This window comes from Gallus gallus (genome assembly GCF_016699485.2).
Source record: "Gallus gallus isolate bGalGal1 chromosome 37 unlocalized genomic scaffold, bGalGal1.mat.broiler.GRCg7b 37_unloc4, whole genome shotgun sequence".
NCBI lineage: Eukaryota > Metazoa > Chordata > Aves > Galliformes > Phasianidae > Gallus > Gallus gallus.
The window spans coordinates 40,642-59,037 of NW_024095970.1; the positions used below are offsets into that span (position 1 = coordinate 40,642).

The 18,396-nt window shown below is 57.6% G+C and overlaps 2 protein-coding genes and 1 non-coding gene across 6 annotated transcripts in view; 2 read left to right on the forward strand and 1 right to left on the reverse strand.

Moving 5' to 3' along the window:
* On the forward strand, nucleotides 1–5,697 carry LOC121112479. Of its 2 annotated transcripts, none has more exons than XR_006932579.1 (5): nucleotides 1–61; nucleotides 1,243–1,471; nucleotides 4,751–4,862; nucleotides 4,960–5,066; nucleotides 5,313–5,697. It is a non-coding gene; the product is annotated as an uncharacterized LOC121112479 (transcript). The 2 variants fall into 2 exon arrangements; XR_006932580.1 differs by having other exon boundaries at nucleotides 5,483–5,697.
* LOC121108793 lies at nucleotides 4,074–6,710 on the reverse strand. Of its 3 annotated transcripts, XM_046906072.1 has the most exons (4): nucleotides 6,333–6,710; nucleotides 5,463–5,554; nucleotides 4,772–4,837; nucleotides 4,074–4,476 (listed from the first exon to the last, which is right to left on the reverse strand). In XM_046906072.1, exons 1-4 carry the CDS (start codon nucleotides 6,708–6,710, stop codon nucleotides 4,314–4,316), a joined length of 699 nt encoding a protein of 232 aa, XP_046762028.1. In that variant the 3' UTR covers nucleotides 4,074–4,313. The 3 variants fall into 3 exon arrangements, with proteins under 3 accessions (XP_046762028.1, XP_046762026.1, XP_046762029.1); XM_046906070.1 differs by having other exon boundaries at nucleotides 4,074–4,837; XM_046906073.1 differs by having other exon boundaries at nucleotides 4,074–4,837; nucleotides 5,463–5,594; nucleotides 6,261–6,710.
* Nucleotides 6,709–18,396, forward strand: part of LOC121108794 (junctophilin-2-like) — a 22,074-nt gene continuing 10,386 nt past the window's right edge. The window contains exons 1-2 of the mRNA XM_046906060.1: nucleotides 6,709–6,752; nucleotides 10,433–11,216. Coding sequence (XP_046762016.1) covers nucleotides 10,462–11,216 — 755 coding nt within the window. The 5' untranslated portion in view covers nucleotides 6,709–6,752; nucleotides 10,433–10,461. The remainder of the gene's footprint in view (nucleotides 6,753–10,432; nucleotides 11,217–18,396) is intronic.

The window sequence follows — 18,396 nt, forward strand, 5'->3', positions numbered from 1 at the left end:
GGGCCTGCATCCGGGCGGCGCCGGGCTGCGGTGAGGCGGAGAGCGGCGTGCGGTGAGCGCGGTGAGGCGGAGAGCCGTGAGCGTCCGTTGGGCTCCGTCCGCGTCGGCGTCGGCGTTGCCGTTGGCGTTGCCGGGCGCTGCGGGCGCTGCGGCGCTGCGGGCGCTGCGGGCGCTGCGGGTTCGGGCCGGGGCGCGCGGGGGTCCGCGAGGGGTCCGCGAGGGGTCGGGCGGGACGGCGCTGTGCCTCGAGGCGCGGCCTGGTGCTGGGGCCGCTGCGGGGCGGCCGGGCCGGGCCGGGCCGGGCCGTTCTGTTCTGTTCTTTGCTGTTCCTTGCTGTGCTGAGCTGTGCCGGACGGGGCCGTGAGGCCGCGGCTGCCGTTGTGGCCCCGCCATGGGGCGCTGCGCTGCGGCATTCCCTGTGTGTGTGTGAGCTGCGCGTCGTTTGGCGGTGTCGCTGTGTGTGTGGGGAAAGGCGGTCCGTACCGCAGAGGTCGCGGAGTGCTTTGGCGGCTGCGGCGCGGTTTGCGATCCGTTCGCGCTGCCGTTGCGGTCGTGAAGCGAAGGAGAGGGTCCGGGTGGGGATCGGGAAAGGGTTGTTGGCTGCGGGGCGGTGGGCGTGGGCCAAAGTGCCCAGGGCAGCGGTGACAGCCCTGAGCTGCCGGAGCCGAAGAGGCGTCGGGACAAGGATGTCAGCGTCGGGTCTGAGTGCGGGTGTTGGTGTGCGGAGCCTGGAGTTGCGCGGGATGGTGCCGAGAGTGCTCTTGGCTACTGGGATACGTGCGGCCGTGGGGTTTTGCTGTCGGGGGGTGACTCGGGAGGCTTTTCCGTGGGTGCCAGGAGTTCCTTACGGCAGGGCTCGGCAGGAAATGCGGGGTTGGAGCACGGGGAGCCTTAGAGGGCCAGGCTGGACCAGGCCCTGGACAGCCTGCTGGAGCTGCGGTGTCCCTCTTTGTTGCGGGGCTGTTGGACGAGATGGCCTTTAAAGGTCCCCTCCAGCTCTATGGCTGTTACGATTGCGGTTACCTGCTGATACCTGCTGAGAAACAGAAGTGCTGAAGAGGGAGCTCGTTAGATCAGGAAAGGCTCCGAGCGCCCAGCCTCGCTCTCTGGCCCTCCCCCCTGCACCCGGGCAGAGCAGTCTGTTCCCAATGGAGGCAGCCGCAAATGAGCCGGGCAGCGCTGGAGGACAGGAGACGCAGCCCCTGTGCAAAGCACTGAACGCCTTCTCGTTCTCCTCCGTAGGGCAGATGAGGAAGACGGAGCTTTAGCCGGGAAGCCTTTTCAAAGCCCCTTGCCACGGTAACAATGAGCTCTCCAAGCACCGCACAAGTTCAGAAGAAAGCCGGAGAGGATTTCTGACCAAAGCACAGAGCAAGCGGCATGGAGGAATTGAATCGGCACGGCCCAAAGTGAAAGAAGAGGGATGGTCGTTTGATGGAGAGTGCTTTTGTTACGGCCTGCAGAGCCTTTGGTGCATCTTTTTATTCCTTCAGGATTTGTTATGTTTTGTAGCACTAAGCTTAGGCCGTCCTTCTGGGGGTGATGGGTGGAGCAGTGGCTGGATAAGGAAGTGGCTGGATGGTGGCACTCAGGGAGCTGCAGTCGGCGGCTCAGTGTCCAAGTGGAGCGCGGTGACGAGCGACGTTCCTCAGGGCTCAGTGCTGGGAGTGGTGATGGGAGCGGTGCCCTTGAACATTCTTGATAGGCGACAGGGAGAGTGGGATCGTGTGCACCCTCGTCGTGTGTGCAGGTGATACTGAGCTGAGTGGTGCAGGTGAGGCGTTAGAGGGAAGGGATGCTATCCAGAGGGACGTGGAGAGCCTTAGAGGTGGGCCCATGCCAGCGTGAGGAAGTTCAGCGAGGCCGAGAGCAAGGCCCTGCATTTGGGTCGGGGTGATCTCAAGCACTGACGTGGGTTGGGTGGAGAATGGCTGGAGAGCGGCCCCGTGGAGAAGGATTTGGGAGCGTGGACTGCTGAGAGATTGAGCGCGAGCTGGCAAGGTGTGCTCGCTGCCCAGAAGGCCAAGCGTAGCCTGGGTTGCGTGAAGAGGAAGAAGCGTGGAAGTGGGAGAGTGTATGTTTAGACCAGGTGTTGGGAAGAAGTTCCTTACTGTGAGGCTGCCATGGCAGACGTTTTCTTTGGAATATACAAGTGGTGTTCCAGGTATCCTGTCAGGTCTTCAACAGTCACATCATCGACATAGGTGGGAGCCTCCTCAGAATAGGATGTGGGAGAAGTCCACGAGGCTGTTTCACAGAGGGGTCTGTTAAGCGTGGATAAGGAGAAACAAGCTGAGGTTTGGCTGTTGTGTGAGTCAGAGTGGAAGGATGAGGGCAGAGCGAGGCAGTTCTCCCGTGACAGAGCGCAGTGTCTCCTGGTGGAGGCAGAAATCCCCACCGTGCTCAGTGCTGTTCCCTGCCACCACGTCAGCCCACATCCCCTGCTGGGGACAGCGTGCTGCCAGCATATGCCGGGTCACCTGCTGTCCGTGGGGACCGGGTAACGGCACGGAGCAGTGTGAGGACTGCAGCCCCGCTTAGCAGTGTGCCCCGTGGATGTGGGGCTGCCCCATGGCTGTGGCCGCTGCAGTGAGGGCTCCTTGCGTGGGGCTGCGGTGTGTGCCTGCCTGCCTGCCATCCCAGGGTGGGCCGGGAGAGGAGAGCAGCTGAGCTGGCATGGTGCCTGCGCCTGGGGAGCTATTTGGAGATGCGTTTGATGTCTCCGCCGCAAGGGTGATGGATGCTGGGGCGAACGTCGTGATGGCACAGCCAACGCTCTGTGCTGGGCTTTGAAGTCCCCCGAGCGGAGCATCCCAGCTCGCAGATTTGGGAAGACATGGACTACGGGGCAGGAGATGCTACTTGCCAAGGCGGCTACGTGAGGAGCAGCCTCAGAGCTCAACATCCCAGCTGCACCCTGCTCCAGGAGGACGCAGGAGTTCCCCGTCAGCTGTCCCTTCCTCCGCATCTCTGTCACTGTGTCCCCGGTGTGCAGAGCCCGGTGAGATGCCGCCACGCACCGTGGGCTCCTGAAGCCATGGAGCAGCACAGACCCAAGGAGGAGGACGAGCAGGCTGAGGTGATGCTGCCCTGTTGCTTGCAGTGGGTGCTGCAGCTTGCCTGGAGGAAGCCCCCACAATAACTCAGGTATGTCCTTCTCTTGGGGCTGCGCTCTGGCTTTTCTGGGCAAGTCTTGAGCAGGAGAAAGGCTTTGCTTTGGGCAGGACTTCAGGCACTTGCTGTGCTCCGGGGAGTGTTGGCAGTAAGGAGAGTTCTAGTGGGGCATTTTGTCCCCCTTTTCCCTGCTGGAGCCCCACATTGCGCCACTTCACACTTCAAAGTTCTGGGGGAATTATTCATTAATTATTTAATAGCTGACCAATGACTATTTTTTCCTTGTAAAGCCAGGTTTCATCTGTAAGATTGTCCCTCGGAGGGGAGGAGGATGCTGGGAGCAGAGCCCACCGAGGGGCTCCCGTATCTCCCTGCGGCCCCCCAATCCCTTCCAGCAGCAGGACCTTGGAGCGGGGTGGCAGGGGCTGAGGGCTCCTGGGGTGCCCCAAGGAGGGCTCCTGGGGCTGTCAGCAGCACAAGAATGAGATCATCCCCGTGGCAGCCCCAGGAACATGGGCGGGTGGGATCGGCGCGGTGGCCCTGCTGCATCGGGCGCCTGCGGGTCCTTTGTGCGCAGAGCAGACGGGGACATCCCTGCTCGCTGTGGGGCTCCACGGGGCCTCATGTTGGGATGGCTGTGTGCCCCCCAGGACCCCCTGGCAGCTCACAGCCCACCTACAGGAGAGCTGGGGGGAACTTGTTACAAGGGCAGGTAGCGACTGGACGAGGGGAAACGGCTTTGAAGTGGGAGAGTGTAGGTTGAGAGCAGCGACTGGGAAGAGATTCCTGGACAGGTTCCCCAGCGAAGTTTGTGACTGTCCCCTCCCTGGAGGCCTTCAAGGCCAGGCTGGATGGGGCTGTGAGCAGCCTGGTCTCGAGGGAGGTGTCCCTACCTGCAGCAGGGGGTTGGAACGAGGTGATCTCAGAGGCCCCTTCTGAAACAAACCATTCTGCCAATCTATGAGACTATATACAGTTTTTATTCGAGTTACAAAAATAAACTGTACTACTATGTGACTGAATATGGCTTTCAGTTAAGTATACATCATTTCAGCCACAGGAGTCTATGCAACTATGTACAGTTTTTCTCTTAATTACAAAACTAAACTGTACATGAAACAGAACATTACAAATATGGCACAAACGAGCCATTTAAATTTCTGATAACGCTTAGGACTGTGACTGTTTTTGCTGTTTGGTTATGAATACATCATTTCTGCCATGGCAGACATTTTCTTTGGTATATGCAGATGGTGTTCCAGGTACCCTGCCAGGTCTTCCACAGTCACGTCACTGACATAAGCGTGAGCCTCCACAGAACGGGATGCGGGAGGGCTGCACAGGGCTGTTTCACAGATGGATCTGTGAAGCGTGGATAAGGAAAGGAAAAGTGAGGTTTGGCTGTTGTGTGAGTCAGAGTGAGACGATGAGGGCAGAGCGAGGCAGTTCTCCCGTGACTTCCCCACAGGCCCCGCAGCGGTGGTTCAGCAGAGGTTCAGCTGTGGCTCTTCTGCCATGGCTGGCCTCAAAGTGAGGACTGTGTCTGTCCTCTGTGCCGTGTTCTGCTGTAGCACAAACACTGGAACGGACGTGAGTCTTTGGTGTGTGTGACCGGGTTTTGTGTTTTGTGCCGCAGTGCGTAAACGTGGGAGGATACAGGACAGGAGACCTGGAACGTCCGTGCCGTGAGAGACCGGCCGGTCCTCCTGCAGTCCTCTCACACCTGCAGGGTCAGAACAGGTGAACAGGTAGGTAAATACGGGACCTGTGCCGTTGCTCACGCAGCTCTGTGGCGTGGCTCATGGCACCTAACGTGGGTGTTGCTCTTTTCTTTTTGCTTCCAAGACTGAGACGGCTGTTGGTGTGCAGTCCCTGACAGGAGCAGCGGAAGAGCCTTAAGGAAGCGGGGCTCTCCCAGAAGAGAGAGGCACGCAAACACTGCTGCTGTAAAGGTACTTCCCCGCAGTTCTTCCGTGTTTAAGGGACTGGGCTTTACTGGAGGTGCTTTGTCTTGGCCACTGCCACTCCAAACCGAGCTGCAGTGCAGAAGCTGGCTATCAGAGCTACTGGCAGCATCGCACTGAATATCCAGGTAGTTCACAGCAGCAATGAAGGGGGGAGGAGGAGGTAAAGGAGAGAGGGCCGCGTTACAGCGGTGCCTCAGCGCACGGCGTCAGCATCCCGATTCGGCCCCGCAGCTTCAGGTGATGGGCTGCGACAATTGCGTGTGCAGCCCTGAGCTCCTCTGCACTCAGCGGTGAGAAACGGGACCCGCCAGAGATCTGTCAGAGCGCTCCGTCTCTGCTGAGCGCGGTACCGACAGCCGCGCACCGCTCCGCGCCACTCACCGCGCCGCGTCCACCCGCAGCTCCTGGAGGGCCGTCCGCAGGCTGCGCTCCTCCTCGTCCTCGTCGTCGTCGTCCTCGTCCTCGTCGTCGTCCTGCTGCTGCTGCTGCTGCTCCTCCTCGTCCTCGTGCCGCCTGTTTGCAAGCCAAGGACACGTGAAAGGAACGTCAGCGGGACTGAGGCGGAGCTGCACCCAGCCTGTGGTGGGCGACCCAATAAAAGCCAACTGTTTCGTAAGCGTGATTCCTCGCTCCTCTCTCAGCGGGTATTTTTTCGCCAAAGAGGTGTTGCTGAGCAGCAGGATCCGTTCCTGAGGCAGCACGAACGAGCGGTGCCAAAGCTCGCCACTGCGCCCGGGAGTGCCCCGTAGCAGCACGGCAGGCTGCATGAGCTCGGGAGCCCCTGAGGCGGAGAACAGCAACGCTCGGGGCCTGCAGGCACGGCAGGGCAGCGCGGGAAGGAGCCGCTCGGTGCCCCGCGGGGTGACCGCACCGCAGCAGTGCGCGGAGCCGCCGCTTTGGGCAGATCGCCCCGCGGCTTCGTGCTGCCGCTGCGGAGGTTGGCCGGGAGACGGCACGAAAGGAGCGCCGAAGCGCTGCGCTGCGCTGCGCTGCCGCGTCTGCCCGGCACCGGCACCGGCACCGGCACTGAAGGGACGGCCCTTCGGAAGCGCTGCTCAGAGCAGGGCGCCTTTCCGCCCAACGCCGTTAAAGGCTCCCAAGAAGGGGAAACGAGGAAAGGCTCCCAAGAAGGGGACGCGAGCGCGTACCGACAGCCGCGCACCGCTCCGCGCCACTCACCGCGCCGCGTCCAGCCGCAGCTTCTTGAGGGCCGTCCGCAGGCTCCGCTCGTCCTCGTCCGTCGTCGTCGTCGTCGTCGTCGTCCCGGTCCTCGTCGTGCCGCCGCTCGTCCTCCGCTGCCGGCTCCACGGGCGGACGGTCAGCGCGGTGCCAGGCGCTCCCGGCTGCAACGCACCGAGCGGGGCCGGCCGTTAGCGGCGATCGCACGGCCCGCACACGGGCGGCGCGGGGCCCGGGGCTCGCCGTCCCCGCACGGCCGTCCCCGCACGGCCCCGAGCTGCCCGAGCTGCCCGAGGCGCGGGGAGGAGCCGCCCGCAGCCAATGGCCGCCGCGCAGCCTCGCTCCGGCCCGGGGGGCGCCGAGCACAGCGGGAAGCGGTGCGAGCGCCGCTCGGGAGGAGCGCGCATGCGTGGGGCCGGGCCGGGGCCGCTTCCGGCTGAGGGCCTGCATCCGGGCGGCGCCGGGCTGCGGTGAGGCGGAGAGCGGCGTGCGGTGAGCGCGGTGAGGCGGAGAGCCGTGAGCGTCCGTTGGGCTCCGTCCGCGTCGGCGTCGGCGTTGCCGTTGGCGTTGCCGGGCGCTGCGGGCGCTGCGGGCGCTGCGGGCGCTGCGGGCGCTGCGGGTTCGGGCCGGGGCGCGCGGGGGTCCGCGAGGGGTCCGCGAGGGGTCGGGCGGGACGGCGCTGTGCCTCGAGGCGCGGCCTGGTGCTGGGGCCGCTGCGGGGCGGCCGGGCCGGGCCGGGCCGGGCCGTTCTGTTCTGTTCTTTGCTGTTCCTTGCTGTGCTGAGCTGTGCTGGACGGGGCCGTGAGGCCGCGGCTGCCGTTGTGGCCCCGCCATGGCGCTGCGCTGCGCTGCGGCATTCCCTGTGTGTGTGTGAGCTGCGCGTCGTTTGGCGGTGTCGCTGTGTGTGTGGGGAAAGGCGGTCCGTACCGCAGAGGTCGCGGAGTGCTTTGGCGGCTGCGGCGCGGTTTGCGATCCGTTCGCGCTGCCGTTGCGGTCGTGAAGCGAAGGAGAGGGTCCGGGTGGGGATCGGGAAAGGGTTGTTGGCTGCGGGGCGGTGGGCGTGGGCCAAAGTGCCCAGGGCAGCGGTGACAGCCCTGAGCTGCCGGAGCCGAAGAGGCGTCGGGACAAGGATGTCAGCGTCGGGTCTGACTGCGGGTGTTGGTGTGCGGAGCCTGGAGTTGCGCGGGATGGTCCTTATGTGTCCCTTCCATATTCTGTGCTCTATGGAATTCCGGGTTTGTTTGTTTCAAAGGCCGGGATTACAGATTGATTTTGTGATTGTGTTGGAATTTATTCTTAGGCCAAGGGCAATATTTTGTGGTGTGGGAACTGTATGTTTTACCTCAGTCAGTGCCCTTACTGAGCTGAGTGTCTTAATAACTCCATGCTCTGATGAGCAGCACACAGTCAGGCTCTGTCTCAGCCTCTTTCCCCCGTGTTTATGTGCTGTGTGACTCACGGGACAGTGTGTGCCTCAGTGTTGTTGTGGTCCGTCATCCTTCTGCATGTGTCACAATGGCTGCCTGCAGTAAGGCCTGTCCAGCTGGAATGTGAGCAGAGCGAGCAGCTGGAATGGCAACATGGGGAGCTGTCTGCAACTGGAGTGAGGCTGTGCTGGAGCAGTAGTTACCAGCTCCTATCTGCTTAAGCAACTGAACCATCGAGGTGCTGATTGCTCCTCTTTCCTTACCTAAACTTCTTATTTTCTGTGCTTCAGAAAAAGTAGAGTATTTCCTGATTTTTCAGACAGAGTCCTGGTGTTCCAGTCGGTGCCCATCACCTTTGGTCCTGGCGCTGGGTGCTGCTGAACACAGCCTGGCTGTGTTGTGTGCACCCTCTGTTCAGGTGCTGTTCAGAGACACTGATGAGGCTCTCCCTGAGCCTCCTCCAGGCTGAGCAGCCCCAGCTCCCCACCTTTCCTCACAGAAGTACTCCATTGACCATCTTGGTGGCCCTACATTGGACTGTTTCCGGTAGCTCCATGTCTCTTTTGTACTGGGAAGCCCAGAATAGGGCTCAGTGTGTGCGGGTCAGTGCTGAGCAGAGGGGAAGAATCACCTCCCTCAGTCTGCTGCCAACGTTTTGTCTAATGTAGCCCTGAATATTGTGAGCCTTCTTCACAGCAGGGGCACATTGTGGGCTCATTTTTCCTTTGGTATCCCCTAGGATTCCCAGGGCCTTTTCTGCCAAGCTGCTGTACAGCCGGGTGCCTGGAGGTACTCCCCGGGGGCAGGGCTTTGCAGCTCCCATGGCTGAGCTGCAGTGAGGTTGCTGTCAGCCCCCTTTTTTTCCAGCCTGTCAGGGTCTCTCTGGATGGCAGCACAACCCTGGGGTGTATCTACCCCTCCTGCCCCTGTCAGCAAACTGAGGGTGCAGTATACACCATCATTTGGATCCATAATGATGATGTTAAGCAGGAGTGGACCCACTGTTGACTCTTGGGGTAGATTACTTATTACTAGCCTCCAGCCTGACCCTGCACAGCTGTTCACCTCTAACTCCTTGGCTCATCCAGCCCAGGCCTCATCAATTTCTCTGTCAGGGTCTTAACAGGAGGTGGTGCTTAAAAGCCTTGCTGAAGTCAGAGTTAAAATATCTCCTGCTTTCCTCTTGTCTGCCGAGCCAGTCGTTTCTTCATAGAAGAAGTTGGTCAAGTATGATTTCTTCTTGCAGATTGAAAACAAATAAAGCAAAAGGCCTGAAATTATGATCTGGTCACAACCCACACGAACTTGTGCAGTGTGGCAACCAGCAAACAGCCCTTGTTTCCAGAAGCACTCAGTCAGTCACTGGGATTTGTATCCTCTTATGAGGTAGCTTTGCAGAGATGAGGGTAGCAAAACACCTGAGTAAAGAATTTCACGTGTGGCAATGGAGGCTACACTGATGAAAAGGTTTGTTTGTTTCAAACATGAAATGAAGCAGTAGCATTGGCTACCAGGGTGGGTAGGAAAGTTTTTTTGGGTGACTTAAGCAAAGTTGGGGTTGGCAGTTCAGATCCTTTCACAATTTTGACCCGCTTCTGTTGTGAACCTCTGATTTGTTTAACTCAAAATTGTGCATCTGCTTCTTGTAAGCTGAAAACAAAGGCAGGGAGAGCCAGAAAATGTGTTGAGTGGGTTGGTTGGGTTCATTAGTGTGGGGCTTTGTTGGTTTGGTTTGTGTTTTTTAGTACTTAAGCTTAAAAAAAGGTCCTGTAAAGACCAAGTGCAGCATGCAGAGTAATCACTTGTCCTGCTTTCCTATTTCTTCTTCCAGCAGTTCTGGGTGTATAATCAAAAACAGCTGCAGTTTAACTCTCTTAAAGTGTTGTGGGATAGTATGAATGCAATTGAAATGAAGTATAGGTTGTCTAAGTCTAAACAACTTAAATAAAAAGCTAATGTGTTTTAAAAGCAGTCTGTTCTTTTTCCTTTAGTCCTCCATGGTGGCAGTAGCTGCAGCAGGTCATAGAGCACATCCAAAAGCTGTGGGTCTAACATGAGTCACTGCACTACTTCATCCACTTGTAATGGAGGAGGAGAATTTAACCAAATACCTACCAAATGCTTAGCTTAACAGTCTTGTCTTCAGGGAATTCTGTTTATTTTTGTGGGTTTCTTAAGTATTGCTCTGTGTATATATAATATCAAGCCCCCCGCTGCTGGAAATAGTGGCTGTAGAAAGCTGTCTGTTTCTAATGAGGTTGTTTCTTCTCAGCATTTCTGGAGGTATCCTGGTAGCATCCCTAAGACAAATGGAAGAGTGTGTCTAAACTTTAATAGGTGTGCAAGGTGCTGTTGACACCAGGTTTTACTTTAAATTGCTGTTTCACCAATGGAAGTGTACAAGAAGAGACTGTTTGTTCCATTCCTGGGTATCGTAAAGCTTGTTCTGAATCGACTTTGAAACACATTCTACTCGAATGACCTCAGCTGTGTGCACTCACTTGGCTATTTTGAGTTTATTTTCATGTATCCCGGTGCAGATGCTGAGGGAGGTCTGTCCCCTGCCAGCATCACCTCGTGTCCTCTGTCCCTGCTCCCTCGTGGCTGCTTTTGCGGGTCGGTGAATGCTGCTGGGTGTTGGACTCAGGGAGGGCAGAGCGAGTTGCCCCCGTCCCACGGCGGGCACCAAACCGCGGTGCCTTTCCTCGTGCGGCTGCTTCACCACCTGCCTCTTCTCTCCCTCAGGAACCTACCAGGGCCAGTTCACCAACGGCATGCGGCACGGCTACGGCGTGCGGCAGAGCGTGCCCTACGGCATGGCTTCGGTGGTGCGCTCCCCGCTGCGCACCTCCCTGTCCTCCCTGCGCAGCGAGCACAGCAATGGCACGCTGCCGCAGCAGGACTCCCCCGCCGCCCACCCCGAGAGCCTGCCCGCATCGCCCACCATCACCCGCGGCGGCTTTGCCCTCAGCCTCTACGCCGACGCCGAGGCCGGCAAGGTGAAGAAGGGGGGTCTGTTCCGCAGGGGCTCCTTGCTGGGGAAGCTGAAGAAGTCCGAGTCCAAGTCGTCGCTGGCCAGCCAGAAGAGCCGCGTCAGCTTCCTCAAGAGCGAGAGCGGGATCAGCTCGGCCGCCAGCGATGCCACCTCCACAGCCAGCCTGGGCGAGGGGGCGGAGGGAGAGGAGTACCCCCCCTTTGAGTCCGACATCGACGCCACCACCACCGAGACCTACATGGGCGAGTGGAAGAACGACAAGCGCTCGGGCTACGGAGTCAGCGAGCGCTCCAGCGGGCTGAAGTACGAGGGTGAGTGGCTGGACAACCTGCGGCACGGCTACGGCTGCACCACGCTGCCCGACGGCAAGAAGGAGGAGGGCAAATACCGCCACAACGTCCTCGTCAAGGGCATGAAGAAGCGCGTCATACCTCTGAAGAGCGCCAAGATCCGGCAGAAGGTGGATCGGAGCGTGGAGGGGGCCCAGAGGGCAGCAGCCATCGCCAGGCAGAAGTCGGAGATCGCGGCATCCAGGTGGGTGCGTGGGGTCCCGGGGGTGGCGTCTCGTGGTCTCTGTCCCACGTGTCCCTCTGGAGCACAGCAATGGGGTCAAACGTGGCTCCCTGCAATTTCTGTTTAATTCGTTTTACTGCCCTTATGGCAGCCCAGGGGTGGGTGTTCAGGACCTGCGGTGAAATGGGGAAGAGCTTCCAGCTTTCTGCTGTCTCCAGCTCCTTTTTCAGCCTGACTCATACTTTTACAGCCTCTGAAGAGTCCTTGTGGCAAACACCCACACAGTAAAACCAGGCTCCAACAAAACCCTTTCCTTCTTCTCAACCTGCCCAGTCGTGTCCCCCCACTCCCGTCGGCTGGGGGAGCTGATGACCGCTGGGGACTGGTGGGCACAAGGAGCTGGTGAGATGAGGGTACATGGTGAGATGGTGGGATGATCCGGTGAGATGGGATCACCCGGTGCCTCACCAAGCTGCCAGAGTTCCGTGGTGATGTTAATGGGAATGCTGATTGTGGTAATTCCAAGAGGCTCATAGGTAGCAAGCATCCCAAAGGAAAACTGTTTGCAGCAAAGCGTGGCTCTGCCCTGGAGCCCATGGTATGGCAGGGTGGGCAGTTTCCAGGCTGCCTCCACTCTGGCAATGCATTTCAGCCTGTTGGTCTCTGAACTTGGGCTGTGGAGCCAGGGCAGGTCGGATGGGCAGTGTGTGCATGTGTGGTGTGTGCAACAGCTCATGGTCACCTCGCGTCCCTTCTGTTTCCATTGCACCAGCAGAGATGCTTTGGGACCAGACGGGTGGGGGGTGCTCAGGATTAGCTGTGTTAGCACCGAGCTGCAGAGGAAAGCACTGATGGCTCCTTGTGTCCATGCCAGGGTGAGATGGATCAGCTCTGGGGGTGGCAGGGGAAAGTCCTGCTCGTGTGCCCCATCCCTGCGTGTGTCTGAGTGGTAGCACTGTGTTTCTGCGGCTGGGGTTGTCATTGCCCAGTGATAGGGACCCCACAGGGCTCATGGGACACTGATGGTGACCCCCTTCTTCTCTGTCACCATGGTTTCGGGGCCACGCTGTGGCACCTGCGTTGTACTTGGGCTGCTGGGAGGCGACTGTAGCTGCAGTGCTGTTCTGCTTTGTGCCTTTTTAGTTATCAAAGTTGCTTAATTACCATGTAGTCATAGGAAATAATTACCCTGGGGAGGGCTCTTTATTTTCAAACCCTGTTTGTGTTCCTGGCTCCGAAGTTTTGTAGGGAATATGACTGTTTTTCTCTAAGCCCCGTTGCCTGAAGAACCAGCAGAGAGAAACCATCCAGACTGCAGGAGAAGTCATGCAGGGACAGCAGTGTCACAGACCCCGTCCTGCTGGGGAGGCTCCACCAACACTGGCCCCACCGTGCCCAGCAGCAGCGCGCGGCAGCAATGCTCGCACCCAGAAATGAGGAGGCTGGAGCTGCAAAAGCCGCTCCCTGAGAAGTCAGTCCGTTTATATAAGCCTCTTTTTATTATACACTATTTACACGTTGGATCAAAAGCGGCTGTGCAGCGCTTTCCATCAGGGGCTGGAATGCAGCCGCTGCCCTCGCAGGGGACCGCATCCCTCCCGGCACGGCTGGGAGATGATTTCCTATTAAGGAAACCTCAGAGCTGGAGGAAATCAGAGGTTGCACTGCACTGCACTGCACTGCTGCGGGACGCCCTTCCTTCGCAGGGCTCGTGGAAGCACAGCGCTGTGCAGGGCAGCTTTCACTCGCAGTCCCAGTGGTCCTCAACCCACCTCAGAGCCAACGCTCATCTCCTCCCGGCTGCGGGCTGCAGCTCACCCTTTCCATCCGCCTTCACTCCTGGTGCGTGCTGCTCTGGCTCTGCTGCTGCCTTGTAAACACCCACCTCACGCTGCACTGCTTCTCCCTCCTGTTCCACTCAGCCCTGGGATCAAGTGTAAATATAAACAGTTCTGCCTAGAAAGGGTCCTAGGAAGAAATCCCAGCTCTGTCACCAACTTTCTTTTGGCTTTGAACTTTGCCTCAGTTTCTACACCCACGGCAGAGAATAATTGCATGCGGGCTGTGAAAATAAATTATTACGGCTTATAAAGGGCTGTGCTATTGTTAATGTCTCCCCAGCCCATAACTACAAGGTGGAGTTCCCTGGATTGAATGTTTATATTACTCCTTGCAGGGCACCATGTGCCTTACATGAGAAATGTCTCTGAGGCCACATGAGTTGCTGTTTGGGGAGGACTGATGTCTCCATGCAATTACTGCTAGGAATTAATTGCCGGGACTGAGCAGCTGGGCTGTACCATACCTGGCTGCCTCCATGTGCCCCCATCACTGTGTGCAGTATTTGGGTTCTATTTGCTTCTGGCACTTGAGGGAGCCCCTGAAGGAGCTGAGCTAACATGCAATCTATCTGCTGGGGAGTGTAGAGCAGAATTCACTCCTTTACACCATAAAAGGCTCTTTAAGATGTAGAAATTCAGAGGAAAACAAGCACAAGTGCCGAGGCTGCCTCTGTTGGTTGTGCTGTAGGAATCTCAGGCACGTGGCTGCACTGGGATGCGCAGGCAGGCAGCACTTGTGCTGAGCAGAGCCAGGCACCGAGCTGTGCTGGTGTGTGAGTGCAGCGGGAGGGCTGCAGACAGCTCTGGTCCCAGTGCCTGCTGGGCTCTGGCTCTCTGGGTGGCTCCTGTCCATTCCAGTGCTGTCCTACCCTGCCTGGGTCCCTCCTGAACCCTCTGGTTGGAAATCCATCTGCTTTCCACCTGTGCGAGGGGCTGAGGATGGATCTGGCATTGATTTGACGTCTGGAATGGAATGGGATAGGATGGAATAGAATGCAAGAGGAGGAGCAGGGCTGGCTGCATTTTGAAGTTTGATTTCTGAAGCTGCGCACTCAGTAGCTGCACAGCTCACAGCAGCACAAATTTCCTTCTTGCTGGGGCTTTTGGGGGACAAAATCAGTGTCTCCGTCCCAGCGTAGCACTGCCTGCTGTGATCTCCTCTGCACGCCATTGTACTTCCCACTGACTCAGACCTAATTCAACAAAGGGACTTTGCCACGCGTCCTGCACGGCGTGGGCCTGGCCAGTCTCCAGCTGGTTGGATGGGTACATGTCCTGCTAACAGCACTAACGTGTCTGCCGGACCGTAGGACCAATGGGAAACTGAGCTATGAGGGACAAAGGATGCTGGTGTGCTTCACCTGTTGTCTCTAAATGCTGGCCGTGCAGTCTGAGCAGCTGGATGCTCTGTGACTGCAGGATATCACTGGGAATTATCACATTCTGAACATTTTTTGAATGTACAGCTGCCCTGCAATCCTGCCCCTTGGATATGTAAGCCCTCAGCTCACATCCGTGGCCCCGTATCTCTTCCCGAAGCCGCCCTGCCAGCCGTCCCGCTGCTCCCAGCCTTCCCAAGCCGAAGCACTCGGGCTCATGGAAGGTGCAAATGACGTCCGGGAATCGCTGCAGTCAGCACAGCGTCCTGACTAAATAAGGGAGCGCATAGCGGGGGTTTATCAGCGCTGCCGGGCGCGACAGCTGGGAGCCATGGCCAGCAGCAGCCCCGGCTCGGCTGCATGTTGCACCGTGAGGTGCTCTGCTGGGCACTCCTCGTCTGGGAGAGCAGCAGAGCATTCCGAATTGCTGCACCTTCACCCTTCCCTCATCCCTCCCCCAGCAGCCTCCTCTCCATCCAGGCTGGCTGCAGCCATGAGCGCTGACAGACACATCTTTGGCCAGGCCTGGTGTTGGGCTGAAACACGCTTTGACTTCAGCGCAGGGTGTGCATGGCTTTGTCTTGCTCTCCTCCACCTCACATGGATTTTCTGAGGCTCGCTCATGCTCCGGTAGGGTAACAGGGAGATTTAGATTTTAGATTAGATTACTGAAACCTGAAAAGAAAATCTGAATTAGAAGTTGTTCAAACTTCCAATTGAAGAAGGCAGCAGTGCCGCAGAGAGAATGCCCACCTCCTGACCCGACCCAGGGCTGGCACTCAGGTAAAAGCCACTCGGGCTGCAATGCTGCCTATATGGCAGAGCTCTTGGGTCAGCCTGGGCTCTCTTGAAACAGCAGCCCTTCTGTTTCCTTGGGCCAACCCACTGTGATGTGGCCGGATCCATGCTCTGCCCTGCCCAGGCAGGATGGCCCTAAACACCTGTGGGGTCAGTCAGCAGCAGCAAATCTCCCTTTCTTCCCCCCCAGACATCCCTGTGGTGCTCTTGCTGCAGGACCAGGGTCTGTCGGTTGTCGTCTTGCAGACAGCTGCAGGTCTGTCTGCTGTGAGATTAATGTCACTTTAACTGTTCTGAGGGGAAGTATCCCTTGGTGAAAGATGCAAGTAGCTTTGAGCTATTTAGAGCTGAGGATAACATTTCGGTATTCTAAAAATTTACCAAGTAATCATAAAGGCTAATGCTTGCTGAGCTCGTTAGGTCGCAGTGAGCTTTGCCAGGTGCTCCTGAAGCAAAGCACAGTAAAGGATGCTTCTGTCCAGACAGAACGGACTGTTTGTGCTCCTTATGCAGGATGAGGTTCAAAAAGTTCCCAAAGCAAAGTTCACAGTGCCACTGCTTCAGTGTAAGTGCTGGTACAGCCAGCAAAAACCCCAGAGCATCTCATGAGCTGGTTGGCAGGAAGGAGGCTGCAAGGCAGGGTTGTTCTGCAAGACAGGGTGGTTCCTCTCTGGGGATTTCCTTTACAGCGATGTGAATGTCTCCCATAGGAGGCAGTTTGTGTTGCTTTATGCACAGATCACACCCTGCAGGCACAGAGACCGTGATATAAACCAGCACAGCCTCAGGTCTGGGAGTGTCAGAGTCTAAACTGAGTTGGTCTGTGCACACAAATGATAGAATAAGAAGAGCAGTAGGACAGCAAAATGTATGCCTGGCTGCTGGGGTGGGATGGCCCTGGGTGGGGCACACAGGTGGGTGACATTGGGACAGGGAATGTGGCACAAGAGATGAAACAAAAAGGGGGTTCTGGTCCCATGGGCTGGATACAGGCAAGTGGGGATAGTGGGTAACAGAGGTGTGTTGGCATCTGTGTTTGTGCAGGCAGAGATAGAGGCACAGAGGAGATGGACTGGGAGTAAGCAGGAAGGATGGCCTCAACGCCAAAGGTGGTGTGGAAAATGGAGAAGCCAGAAAGTGTCCATCCTGCTGTGCTTTGTTTGTCCTCTTCCCTTGCAAAGTGAACACAGAAGCATGAAAGGGACCATGCTGCCGTCAGCAAAAGCACTTCTGCGGCTTTCCCTCTATCTCTTGAGTGCTGCAAGCATCCCTGCCAAGACAAACTGTTATCTGAGGGTTCTTCAGAAGGACAAAATGCCACCAGCATGACCATGGAAGCGTGCTGAACGTTGCCTGTGTTCCCTGTGCTCCGCACGGCCGTGCTGACAGCATGGCATTTAGCCCAATTTGCACACTTGTCCCCAGGGGACCTGAATCGAGCAGAGGGCGGTTTGCTGTACTGATGGGACAAGGAGTCCCTGGAGAGGGAAGGACAGTGCCAGATGGGTTTGTGTTTCTCTCAGTACGTGGATGTGCAGTAGCTGAGGCGGAGGGCTCAGCTCTCCCCCTGCTCCTGGCCACAAGGTCATCGCCGCACCTGCAGGTGCCCCAGCCCTCCTGGTATTTGCAGCATTCTCTGCTAATTCCAGCTTCATTTACAGGCTAAGCCAATGTGGATGTGCAAAACCACATAAACTGTCTGAAGAGATGGTCCTGCCGTGTGGCTCTGGGCCTCACCTGTTAGCACAGCGCTCAGCTGCCGCTCGTGTGTCCGCAGGGGATTTCAGCAGCAGTCAGGAATGAAGCGGGCAGCGCTGCTGGGACAGGGCCAGGGAGGATGGGAGAGGAGCTCTGTCTGCACGCTAATACAAAAACGATTAGAGCATTAGAGCCATGCCAGGGGAGAAGTGAAGCATTTAACTCCCTGCTCCCAGCGTCCCGCAGCAGTCACTGTGATCCCTGAGATTGCTCTGGGTAGGGAGCGCTTGTCCCCACTGCGTGCATCTGTTCTTGGGCTGGGGAGCACCAGCACTGGTTTCTGAAGGCTTCTCTTTGGATTCTTGGCCCCCAGTTGGGTACATGTAATGCTCACAGCTCGTTTGCCGGCATTGCTTTGAAGATGGGCTTATGAATGCTGCTGCTGGTTGTGCCCTGGGCTCCCCCTGGGTGCCTGCTATTTGTCTGCTGCTCTGCCACCGTGGCCACGTATTATTCTCCATTGAGCTCCCCTCCCTGGCACTGCCAGAATAAATAATACATTCAGAAATACTCTATGAGAGCTTGATGTTACTGTTACGGCTGGGCCATTCCCTGCAAGCTGTGCATTGTCACAGTGTTCCAGCAGAGCAGAGTGTACTCCAGAGCTGTGCTGCCACCTCTAGCACCATGTGTTGTCACCGGGCATGCCAGGATCCATCTGCACTCCTTTAGTACCACATAAGCACAAGTGCAGCTCTGCCCCTACTAGCAGAGCGAGCAGACCCTGCATTCAGTCCACTGCCAGGCTACTTCTTTGGAAGATACCTCTAGGAATCCTCTGCTTCCAGGTGCTGTCCCTTTCCTGCCGGGTCTGAAAAGTGGCCAGGAGAGCCTCTGTCTGTTCACCAAGTGGCTGAGAAGGAAGGTTTTATCCTTGTGTGGTGAATCCCATCCCAGAAGAGCAGGATGAAGGCAGGGGCTGGAACACATCCTGTAGGGTGAAGAGCTGGGCTCCCCATTTGTGAGCTTGTTTGCGGGGCTGGCATCATGCAGGCTTGTGCTCCCTGGGATTTGCTGAGCCCCCTCTGGTCCCTGGGCATGGAGAGCACAGAGCCATCCCCTCAGCCACTGCCAGACTTCAGTGGAATTAATCACACTGATTACATGCTACCAAAAAAGGAGGTGATTTCTCTGTTCAGAGCTGCCTCAGACCCCCTGCTTGTGAGCAGTGGCTTAAAACTGCCGTCTTCTCCCTCATCACAAAGCCTCTCTGGGTGTTTCAGGAGCTGTAAGAATTTTGGATAAAAAGACCAAGAATGGCAGCAATCCCAGGCAGCTCAGCCTGCAGAGAAAGCAGGAGATAAGGTGTGGGTGCAGGCAGGGGTGAGCCACGTCTGCGGCAGTGGAATGACGTCCCAGAGAGACGCCGTCCCGGGCACAGCAGCTCCACGTCCTCTGCTCTATCTCAGGGCACTGAGCAGCACT